The 10,957-nt window shown below is 43.7% G+C and overlaps 2 protein-coding genes across 2 annotated transcripts; one reads left to right on the top strand and one right to left on the bottom strand.

Moving 5' to 3' along the window:
- Positions 1–1,025: 1,025 nt before the first annotated feature.
- Positions 1,026–3,578, bottom strand: LOC143011753 (ubiquitin-conjugating enzyme E2 G1-like). The gene is made up of 6 exons (XM_076164743.1): positions 3,411–3,578; positions 2,407–2,509; positions 2,188–2,285; positions 1,785–1,963; positions 1,565–1,676; positions 1,026–1,467 (listed from the first exon to the last, which is right to left on the bottom strand). Exons 1-5 carry the CDS (start codon positions 3,451–3,453, stop codon positions 1,590–1,592), a joined length of 510 nt encoding a protein of 169 aa, XP_076020858.1. The 5' UTR covers positions 3,454–3,578; the 3' UTR covers positions 1,026–1,467; positions 1,565–1,589.
- Positions 3,579–4,425: 847 nt separating this feature from the next.
- anapc7 (anaphase promoting complex subunit 7) lies at positions 4,426–9,316 on the top strand. Its single transcript, XM_076164744.1, has 11 exons — positions 4,426–4,645; positions 5,271–5,457; positions 5,694–5,813; positions 5,909–6,020; positions 6,186–6,339; positions 6,435–6,577; positions 6,787–6,904; positions 6,990–7,186; positions 7,303–7,527; positions 7,650–7,800; positions 7,892–9,316. Exons 1-11 carry the CDS (start codon positions 4,545–4,547, stop codon positions 8,079–8,081), a joined length of 1,698 nt encoding a protein of 565 aa, XP_076020859.1. The 5' UTR covers positions 4,426–4,544; the 3' UTR covers positions 8,082–9,316.
- The last annotated feature ends 1,641 nt before the right edge of the window (positions 9,317–10,957 follow it).

Here is a 10,957-nt window from a genome sequence, read left to right as displayed (position 1 = left end):
AAATGTGTACATTATGCAAAAATAAAACCTAGATGTATAATTGTGTTTATTCGCGATAAAAACACCTATGTATATTTACTAAGAAGTGAATTAACTTCATGTCTCTATCAAGGATTATAACACAATTTTTGTGATTAAGGAAAGTTGAGAAATGTTGCACAATCTGAACTTTCTACAATTTAAGAGCCTTTTTTTTAATACAATCTACCCAAATGCCCCCCAAATCTAAACCCATGAGCCAATGTGAATTCAATCCGTAACTCACACACTCATCCACAAGCCAGATGTGCCACGACAAAGTAAGACATGGTTAATTCTACGATGGCGCCCCTATAAAGTGCCATGCAATAGATGATGAAATCAAACAACCATAAACCTCTTGGAATTGGTTTTCCTCTTAAAGGTGAGGTAAGCTTGATGCTAGATAACCGGTGCACATGCAGAATCACAGCTTAGGCTATTTTCACAGACTATTTTTGGTTGTCTTTGATGTATAAATAACATTGTGAAAAGATATCAGGCTAACTAGACATCTTCATTGATCGTGAGGGCCAGAAGTTAAGGGGAAGAGATGGTAATTATGTTCAAGCGATAATCCAGCAATGTGACCAGAATATGGCTTTAATGACCCCTCATCAGGCCCCTGTGTAAGCTCATATGGTTGTGTTTGTTCCTGAGAAGGTGGCACAGGTCTCCTATTAACATTAGCAATGCTTGTGCAAATAAACAATGTGAAGACATAAACCTCTCAAAACACTGAAGAAGCCATTCAATTCACATCCACAGCTAGCAACACTACACAACAGCTGTTTGAGGGGATCATGCAGTTTTGTGGGTCATGTTTCATGTGGACTTGCACGAGCATTGTGGGCCAATGCTAACAGGGGAGCAGCGCCCGCTTCTCAGGGAAAAGGAAGGAGATAACATGTCTCTAAAATGCTCTGTGTTTCCCTCTGAACGATTGGTAAAGTCGACGCTTCAAGGAGTCTCAGTGAGAAAGTGAAGCCAACAAAAGGCAACAGTGATTCAATGTGTTGAAAATAATTACATCTATTGACAGAGATTTCCTGGGCCGACATTAATCCGGTGGTACATATGCAATAGGGAGGACAAGTGATGACATAATGACAACTGGCTTTCATTTGTTTTACACAAACTTGACCACTAAATTGCATAAGAAACCTGGTATAAAGTAGAAACTGTTCAGCAGCAGATAAAAAAGCAAGTTAATTTACAGTAGTGACATATCTTACATCATTAAATCTTCAAAATAAATAAAATTAAATATACAATTCCAGGTAGGAAACAGGTAAATTTCGCTGGTAGGGATCTCAAATTGGCTCATCTTGCGTAAAAGGACAACCGTTCACAGAAACATGGTTGGAGCCAACCAATTCCTTTGACTGGCAAAACAAGAGGTGCAAAAGCCTTTTGCTGAAAATTTCCCTCGGAAGGCATTTCCTTTAACTGCACAAGAAAGAACATCAGAGTTACACAGGTTTCAGAGGCAGAGCATCACATGAAAGCCTCGCACCAGTGAATCGATTCCATTTAAAGTACTTACCCTGGAATCTACAATTGACTGACTCCTAATCATACGCCATCTCTTGACTTTTTCTTACACAGCGAGCCACCTTCCTCTTGAATTCGCCATTAGGGTCCTCCCTCCACTCTTTCTGTTGGGCGTAACACCACATTCTTTTAATGACGCATTCGGAATTCATTTTCAACTCAAGAACAGGTCTGAACATTGTGACGGGAGAGGGATGAGTGTTCAGACTCACCGCAGCATCCACGTTAGCAGGTGAATCACTGTTTGGATCTGCCAGCATGGAGATAACGCTAATCATGATTGTCTCTACTGTGTGGATAGGAAGCCAACGCTCCTCTGGCTTTTCATAACCAAACTTATCTTCTCCGGGCTCATGCAGAATAGAGATGCAAACGTCCCCATTCTTTGCCACTGTAAAAGAGGGGAACATGTGTTTAACAGAGGTCTGCAAAATGAGACAATGATGTGATTCAATTAAAAAACTCAAAGCCCATGTTTCAATTACAACAAGCTTCAGAAGTAGTGTAGAAATGAAAAATCCAACTATTTGTTCAGATCATAAGATTACAAACAAAGATATTAGGAATGATATGAGGAAAATAATCATTCAAGAGTCAGATGAATGTGTTTATTACCATTTGGATGCCAGATTTCAGTAATGAACTTCATTTTAGGAGGCCGTAGTGGATAATCATAGGGAAAAGTTAGGTATGCTTTGAAAAACCCTCCTTCGCTATAACAGAAACAAAGAACAGAGCAAAGAGAGAATGAAAAATCAAGAAAAATATCTCAATCTGCATACGTTTGCTCAGAAACAAACACTTGAAAGACACTGATGACATCTCTTCACTTACAAAAGGGTGTCCTGTGGGCCTATAATGACAACTTCCCATTTGTATATGTCGTCATCATCTATTAGACCTGCTGAGAAGCCGTCAACAGGGTTCTTGTTGAGCTCTGAAGCCAAGACACAAGATACAATGTTAGTGAAATGAACAGGAGAGAATAGAAGCATAGTGACTTGACATATTTGACAAACTCCACAGCAGATTGCAAGTTGCAAGTCCTAATCAATAGTACATTTTAAAACATTCCAATGGGTTATCTGTATTCTTCCCCTGATTTATAAAACTAACTCCTTGATTAGATTACAATCTTCATAAAACAACTGCTGTACTGAAGCACACACTGTCCGCATTAAATCAAAAATAACCGATTGGCTTCATGACTGATTGTGGGCTGTTACCATCCCACTGGACTGTCAGCGACTTTAGGTTCAGGTCTGTGGCCCCCGCATCAATAACAACATGATGTTATTACGCCAACAGAACAATAATAGTTTCAACACTGTGAGCTTAAACCCTCAGATGTTTCTCCTTCATTGAAAACTACCCGTGTTAATTTGCTGGAGATACGCCACCATTCGCGTTTGATGTGGTATTTAGACGAGGGCCGCGTTTGTTTCTTTACTAAGTTGACCAAATATTTGTTTATTTGGTTAATAATGCCGATAGCCCAGATAAACGCACACAGCAGATGGGACGCTGGATGGATTATTCCTTTGTTCCGTAGGCTAACAAATGTCGAACTTGCTAACCCGTTGGTATAATCAAAAATGAGAATCTGTGGTGGCTTAAAAACATTATTTGAGCGAAACTAAATCCACTTATTTTGTCCTGCGTATAACTAATCGATTGCGTTTCGCCCCGTGCGGGACTGCGGTGACACATAAAGCCGTCCTGCTCCTCTGTTAGCCACCTGAGCTAACTCCTAAACACAGCCCTGCGCAGCTAAAAAGGCTAACGCTCGCTAGCCTGTACGTCGTCTCTATTTGTTTACAGTTTGGCCTTCACGTTACCTGCCAGTTGTTTTCGAAGAAGTAATGCTGATCGTTCAGTCATGGTACGTGGAAGCAAACAGTAGAATGAATATGGTGTCGGTAAATAGTCGGGACACAGAGCTAAGTGTGAGTGTGATGGAGGTCCTCGGCTGGTTCCTCTCTGTTTTGACACAAGCTTCAGCTGCTGGGGTCACATATGCGCATGCGCGTAGGCAGGTGGCCCTATGTTTTCTGTAGTTTGGGGAAAACAACAAAGCTTCTTCAGATGAGCGGTGAAGTCAGCAGCAAAGACACCATGACGCAGTAGCGCAGCTCCGTTCAGATAACAGTATATATATGCTGATGCTTTGATTCATATTGGATGACGATGACGATTTGATTTTGATCATATAACAACACTGAAATTGTTGATCCCGCTGCTTATAAAATGGACAGCATATTTACATAGTACTGTGGAATAATAGTTATTTAAACAGTAGATGTACATATTAGGTCATTGTATCAAGCAAAACATCTGAAAAGTGCAAATGTATTTGTTTTTGGCGACTATATATTTCAATGTGATCTCAGCTAAACACAAGAGGAGCGAACTTCACTGGATTGTTCTGACAGATGTGGATGTGATTCCAGTCAGAGTGAAGGCCTTTACTACAGAAAGAGAGAGTGTACACACAAGTCCAAAAGAACATTCTACAAGAAAAGCAAATGCATTCAGAATGGATTTTAAATGTGAAGGGATTGTAATGGAATGACCAAGACAAAAATGAAAACTTAAACTAAGCCATGTTGACATGACAAACTTTGAATTAAATTAAAAAAAACAACTATGATTTGTTTTTAAAGAAAACATATGATTTGCCATCATCTGCCTGTGGGAACAACATAGAGATACGAGTATTTCGGTTTTTTTTTTAAAATAAACACATTAATTCATTAAGATAAACAAACACATTTATATGTTCGTGATTTACTGGCGTTGTCCAATAGTTCAAAAATATCACATGGCTACTGACGTCACGTAGAGAAGGTCTTTCCGGAAGGAAGTATCTTCGGCGCCATATTTAACAGATACTTGCTACCGTTAGCTGTTTACAAACCTAAAACTTTAAACCTTAAAGCCCTGCGCTATAATAAACCCTCCGCTTCACTAAAATGAACGTCGTGGATCATGTACGAGACATGGCTGCTGCCGGCCTCCATTCTAATGTCCGGATAATGAGCAGTTTGTTGCTGACGATGAGTAACAACAACCCGTAAGTACGCTTATGTTAGCATCGCGGGGTGCGTCTATTTGCTGAAGGGCCCGCTGGTCCTGCAGTGGATGCTGTGGCTAACAGTGATAGCAAGGCGCTAACTGCATTACGCGATTTATCAGTAATTGTGTGAAGATGTCAACCAGGAGATCCTTCCAATGTGATGTGTAACATTCGAGCATACATGACGCCACCCAACTACAAACTAGCTACAGTAAACGAGGTTTCTTTTCCAAGACATACTCGGATGTAATGCCAGCTGCATTAAGCTGTCATAGTTTGAAATAATTACACCTTAATTATGTATTGTGTATCTTCAATTTAAATTTAAAACATTTTTAATCGCTGACGTGCAACTTGGTATATTTATACATGCATACATTTATTTGTTTGGTTAAGGAGCCAGGAGCCGTTGATACGTGATTTGAAACTGTTATTTACTGTTAATGACATATTTTAAAGGCTGCGCTGTCAAAGGTAAAATATAAAAGTCCAAATCCAAAACCCTCATCAACCTCACTGGTTGCCTTGGCAGCAGGTGAGGTTGTGTGTAACTCTTTAGTGTGTGTTAGTGAGCTGGTTCTGACTGCATGGACCTTCCTCCTCTGTGTCTCCCGGGCTGCAGAGAGCTCTTCTCCCCGGCCCAGAAGTACCAGCTGCTGGTCTACCACGCTGACGCCATCTTCCATGATAAGGAGTATCGCAATGCCGCCTGCAAGTACAGCATGGCTCTGCAGCAGAAGAAGGTGCTCAGCAAGACGTCCAAGGTCCGCACGTCTGCCGGTGGAGCCGCATCCAACATGCAGGCGCAGGTTTGTCTGTTTACATGTCGGGACTGACAGAACTGTGTGTGGGTTTGTCCCTCATTCACTGTAATGCTGTCAGATTTGAACTTGGAGGTTGCCGCCATCATTTCCTTTCCTCTGGTTGTTTGGTTTTGTCCATTTTGTCATTGTGCTTTTGACTTTACTGATCAAACCTGCAGCAGAACAATGGAGGCTTGCGAGGACAGTCACATTGCTTTCTTCTTGTGTGCGTTTTCTTTCAGAGTTTGCCCTCAGAAATTGAGGTGAAGTACAAGATAGCTGAGTGTTACACCATCTTGAAACTGGATAAAGACGCTATTGCAGTTCTGGATGGGATTCCGTCCAGACAGAGGACTCCAAAGGTAGACACAGACCCGTTGTACACACACTTTGATTTCCCTGCTTCATGTGTGTTACTAACTCACTTTATCTCGGTATCTGTTCCCTCTTTCCTCAGATCAACATGATGTTGGCCAACCTGTACAGGAAGGCCGGTCAGGAACGCTCTGCTGTGACCAGCTACAAAGAAGTGCTCAGGCAGTGTCCCCTCGCCCTGGACGCCATCATAGGTACGAGACACACACACACACACACACACACACACACACACACACTGACACACACTGACTTATTGTTCTTATGTACTTGGTCCGTCACTGGTAAATATTCTTGGGACTCAATGAAAATCTCTAAAGTCAGTAAACGTCCCTCTGTCCTCTGTCCTCTGCCTGCAGGCCTTCTGTCTCTGTCGGTCAAAGGAGCCGAGGTGGCGTCTATGACCATGGACGTTATCCAGAGCATCCCTAACCTGGACTGGCTCTCCGTGTGGATCAAAGCGTACGCCTTCATCCACGCAGGGGACAACCAGAGAGCCATCAACACCATCTGGTGAGCAGAGCAGCCACGCTTTACACATGTGACTGAATATGAAAGTAGCGTTTAATGTGACAGTCGCTCTCCTTCCCTCCCCTGTGGCTCCTCAGCTCCCTGGAGAAGAAGTCCCTCCTGCGGGACAATGTGGACCTCCTGGTGAGCCTGGCAGATGTTTACTTCAGAGCGGGGGACACCAAGAATGCCATCCTGAAGTTTGAACAAGCCCAGATGCTCGATCCATACCTCATTAAAGGTACAGCACCTGGGAAGATGTTTGAAATCTGGCACCAACTGAATCCTGATGAGTAGGGGAAGGGGATGAGGAAATGGAAAGGAAACAAGTGTAACCATGCTGATAAAATGTATGCTGATAAAATGTAAACCTCTGTGGACAGTGAGCTGAGCTGAGGACAGAGAGGAAACGTTCACATGCTCCAGGTAAAGTGTGTGTTCTGTTGGCAGGTATGGATGTGTACGGCTACCTGATGGCACGTGAGGGACACCTAGAGGACGTGGAGGTGCTGGGTGGGCGACTGTTCAACATCTCAGACCAGCACGCTGAGCCCTGGGTGATCTCTGGGTGAGTGTTCGCTTTGATCCGCTTCACCTCATACAAATGTCCGCTACTCGCTTCCTAACCGCGTCGCCGTGTTTCCGTTTGTCAGCTGCCACAGTTTCTACAGCAAGCGTTACTCTCGCGCCCTCTACCTGGGGGCCAAAGCCATCCAGCTCAACAGCAACAGCGTGCAGGCGCTCCTCCTGAAGGGGGCGGCGCTGAAGAACATGGGCCGTGTCCAGGAGGCCATCATCCACTTCAGAGAGGCCATGCGTCTGGCACCGTGCAGGCTGGACTGTTATGAAGGCACGTTGGGCTCCTTTAAAGGAATAATATGTCCAGTTTAAACAAAGTCTCTGACATTAGTTTTGTGTTGTTTGTTGTTCATTCACTTACCAGTAACACTCTTTGTCCCTTGGCAGGTCTGATTGAATGTTACTTGGCGTCCAACGGGATTCGCGAGGCCATGGGGATGGCCAACAACATCTACAAGACTCTGGGGGCCAACGCGCAGACGCTGACCATCCTGGCCACCGTGTGCCTGGAGGACCCCGTGACCCAGGAGAAAGCCAAGACCCTGCTGGACAAAGCGCTGGCACAGAGGCCCGACTACACCAAGGCGGTGGTGAAGAAGGCAGATCTGCTGTGTACGTAGAAGCACTGATGACATGAAATTGAAAAGTTTTCGGTCTCGTTCCAACACGGGAACCAGGAGAGTGGAATGAAATTTAGTTCACAGAAGTAAATGTGTCTCTTTGCCCCCCTTTAGACCGGGAGCAGAAGTATGAAGAGGGGATCACTCTCCTCCGCAGCGCTTTGGCCAATCAGAGTGACTGCGTCCTGCACAGGATGCTGGGAGATTTCCTGGTTGCCGTGAACGATTACCAAGAAGCCATGGATCAGTACAGCATAGCACTGAGGTAAAGCCTGCAGGTGTTATCAAACCACCATCTTTCCCACCTTATAAGGTCGATATTAAATAACAGTCTGAATCATTCCCCCCCCATCAAGCCTGGACCCCAACGACCAGAAGTCCCTGGAGGGGATGCAGAAGATGGAGAAGGAGGAAAGCCCCACGGACGCCACGGTGGAGCTGGATGGAGACGACATGGAGGGCAGCGGGGAGGACGGAGACCTGGAGGGCAGCGACAGCGAGGCGGCTCAGTGGGCGGATCAGGAGCAGTGGTTCGGAATGCAGTGACCCCCGCCCTCGCCCGCCCCCCCACCGCCCGGGCCACTCGGGGACTCGCGGTCAGTATCGCCCTCTAACGCACTGCAGCCTGTGGACTAGCGGCCCCTGGAGGTCTCACTGAGCCCTGCGTGTCTCGTCACCAGAGAGCGGGTTTAATAAATGAACTTGTGCCAACAGGACGTCTCATGTTCGCGTCCCTCTATGAGCTGAACCACAGTGAGATCAAAGGGTTTCACCACCTGGACGCGGCTCATCAGACACATTCTGAACGCTCTCATCTTCTGTTGTTTCAGCCGTAACGCTGCACAACTCTTCTATTTTACAACACATACATATTTTTCAAAGCTATAAAGCGATACTCTGATACGTCCAAACTATTACTGCTGTTTTGTTTGTACGTTGTGTCATTCAGGAGATCTTTGATGTTCACTTAGCCACATCTGGTCCATTTTGTCTGGGTGCTGTGTTTCCCCGTGACGCCCTGCATGTATGTCACCGCCACATTGTCTCAGCTCTGTAATCTGATATGAGAAGGCAGACGGGAGGGTAAGGTGTCAAGGGTAAACAGTTTCTGAGGCCTGTTTGCATCTAACTACGCGTATCAAAGTAGAGGAGCTTTGAAAGGCTTTTTCAACGTGTACTTGCAGAGCCATAGGTGCCGGAGACAAATATCTACAGAACGCTACAATTTACAAACCAAATGAATGGCCGACTTAATCGGGAGTATCGCTATTAATTTCTCATTCTGTAGTGAAAGTCTTGGTATATACAAATTGTCCTGATGCTTCTTTGAGGTTTCTGGATGTTGGTCGTTGTCATCATCGCTTGAATTTGGGAACAGATAAGTTCTTATGTTTGAGGGTAAAATAAGGTCAAGGAATCCTGACGTGTGTAACTATATGAATTAGTTTTGTAGAAGCGAGACACTGGCATCATACCAGTATTATACAAAAGCTTGTGAATTTTGCCGTGACTCTCTTATGTGTAAAAGGTTTGTGGGAAAACGACCACATTTTAAAATACCGATTAATTCTGCCAACTCTGAAGTTTTGTATCATAATGTATATTGTCATGGTTCTGTTGTATGTGGAGTTCCGTGTCATTTGAATCTGCTTCCCTCTGAACATGAAAGAGTTAAACCCTCGATTGACACACTGAATGTTACTTAACAATTCAAGACAAATATTTATAGTGTTTTGTACATATTTTATAAAAATGTATAATAAAATCATTTAACAATCTGAGCTGTGTGTGTGCCTCTACCACAACAACGAGGAGGAAAACATGAACCCTTGATGTTTGACACTTTTATTAACCTGAAACCAAAGTTCATGTGATACATTTTACAATCTCTTTAAAATACAGTACAGCAGTTTGGCGAATGGACTTCCTGCCTCCCCTCACGCTCAAACCTCAACACATCACTGCATGTCCGCCTCCAGATACGAGTACATCGGCACACCTCAGTGCAAAGCAAAACAGTCTGTTTGGTATTTTACATATCCCATAAAAGTATTTCCTTAGGAAAGATGAACAGTTTCTGAGCTTATTTAACATTTGTACTATCTGAATGTATATCCTATTAAGCAGTACTATACACTGATATTAAATAAATCTGAGAGAACAGATGGCGGATTCAGAGGACATGCAACATGGAATATTACATTTTAGTCTTAAAAAGATGAGACATGAGAATCAGATTATAATCTAAGGCTCCTCATGCAGGCGGATGGAAGGACTGAAGACGTGGGATCGACTAGTTCTAACATTTATTTATGGCTGTGAATTATGAACTTTATGAGCCCCGTTTTGGTATTTAACAGACATGCAGCTCGTGGAAGATGTGCTGCTCAAAACACACATGCACAACAAAACCCACAGTTTCTGCAAGGAATTGAGAGTTGAGGTGGGCTTACTTGACCTTAGCTGCAAAGAAAAGAGAGAGAAGAGAGAGAGGAGGAGGATCAGATCAGGAGGACAGAAGGTACAAGCGTCTGACTGGATATCAGCAACAGCAAATACATTCGTCTACTTCATAGTTTCATATACAGCGCAGACATGTAAAGGCCATGCACAACACAACACACAAGGCTTTAAGAGAGAAGCACTGAGCTCTGTGACGGCGCAGCAGAACTTCAGCCTGGAAGTTAACATGCACCATGAAATTAGACTCAGATGAGGCAGTAAACCCTTAGAATCAGACTGATGTCGGCATGAATCGGAGTGTAACGTGTGATGTCTGACTATAAATCCAGAGTGCACGAGCTGATTTATGCCAAAATCAATCTGATTATGGAGTTTACACAGCACACCGGAGTGCAGACCTCTGCCAAGGCCGAGCAGTCCTCAGATTATGACTCATTGGTGATGTTAAACAGGATATTGATCAGACGGTGATCAGCCCTCACCAACACTATTGTAACATGTCCAGTTCCAACATTATTGACATGTTTGACTTGTTATAGCGCCACCATCAGATCGATTGAGTGTTTATTTTTTTACCATGTAAAATTTTGGTGAAATGATGAATGGACATGAGGAGTCAAGGAAACGTGTTGATTCTTTAAAGCCTACAGGCCCAAACCTAAAACCATCAATTGCAGCGCCACCATCAGGCCAACAAGTACCAGAATGTCATGGGTTCTTCCTTGGATCCTGACCAAACCTGCCAAACTGAATATTAGCTCCTGACTTTTCAAGTAAGACAGACACACAGACTGACAAACCAACACAAGAGAAAGCTTGACATCCTTGGCAGAGATAATTATTGCCTTAATCAGATTTTAATGAAAACTTAAATGTCTATTTGAATAACGAGTGTCTGCCAGAAGCCAAAACATGGTACAACGTGATAAACCAGATTACAAAACCAACGTTTCCTATTT

This window comes from Genypterus blacodes, unplaced genomic scaffold (genome assembly GCF_046128005.1).
Source record: "Genypterus blacodes isolate CSIRO-AG114 ecotype Tasmania unplaced genomic scaffold, CSIRO-AGI_Gbla_v1 ptg000138l_1, whole genome shotgun sequence".
NCBI classification, from domain to species: Eukaryota; Metazoa; Chordata; class Actinopteri; order Ophidiiformes; family Ophidiidae; genus Genypterus; species Genypterus blacodes.
Note: the sequence above shows the minus strand (reverse complement) of the source record. Positions and strands in the feature narration are given on the sequence as shown.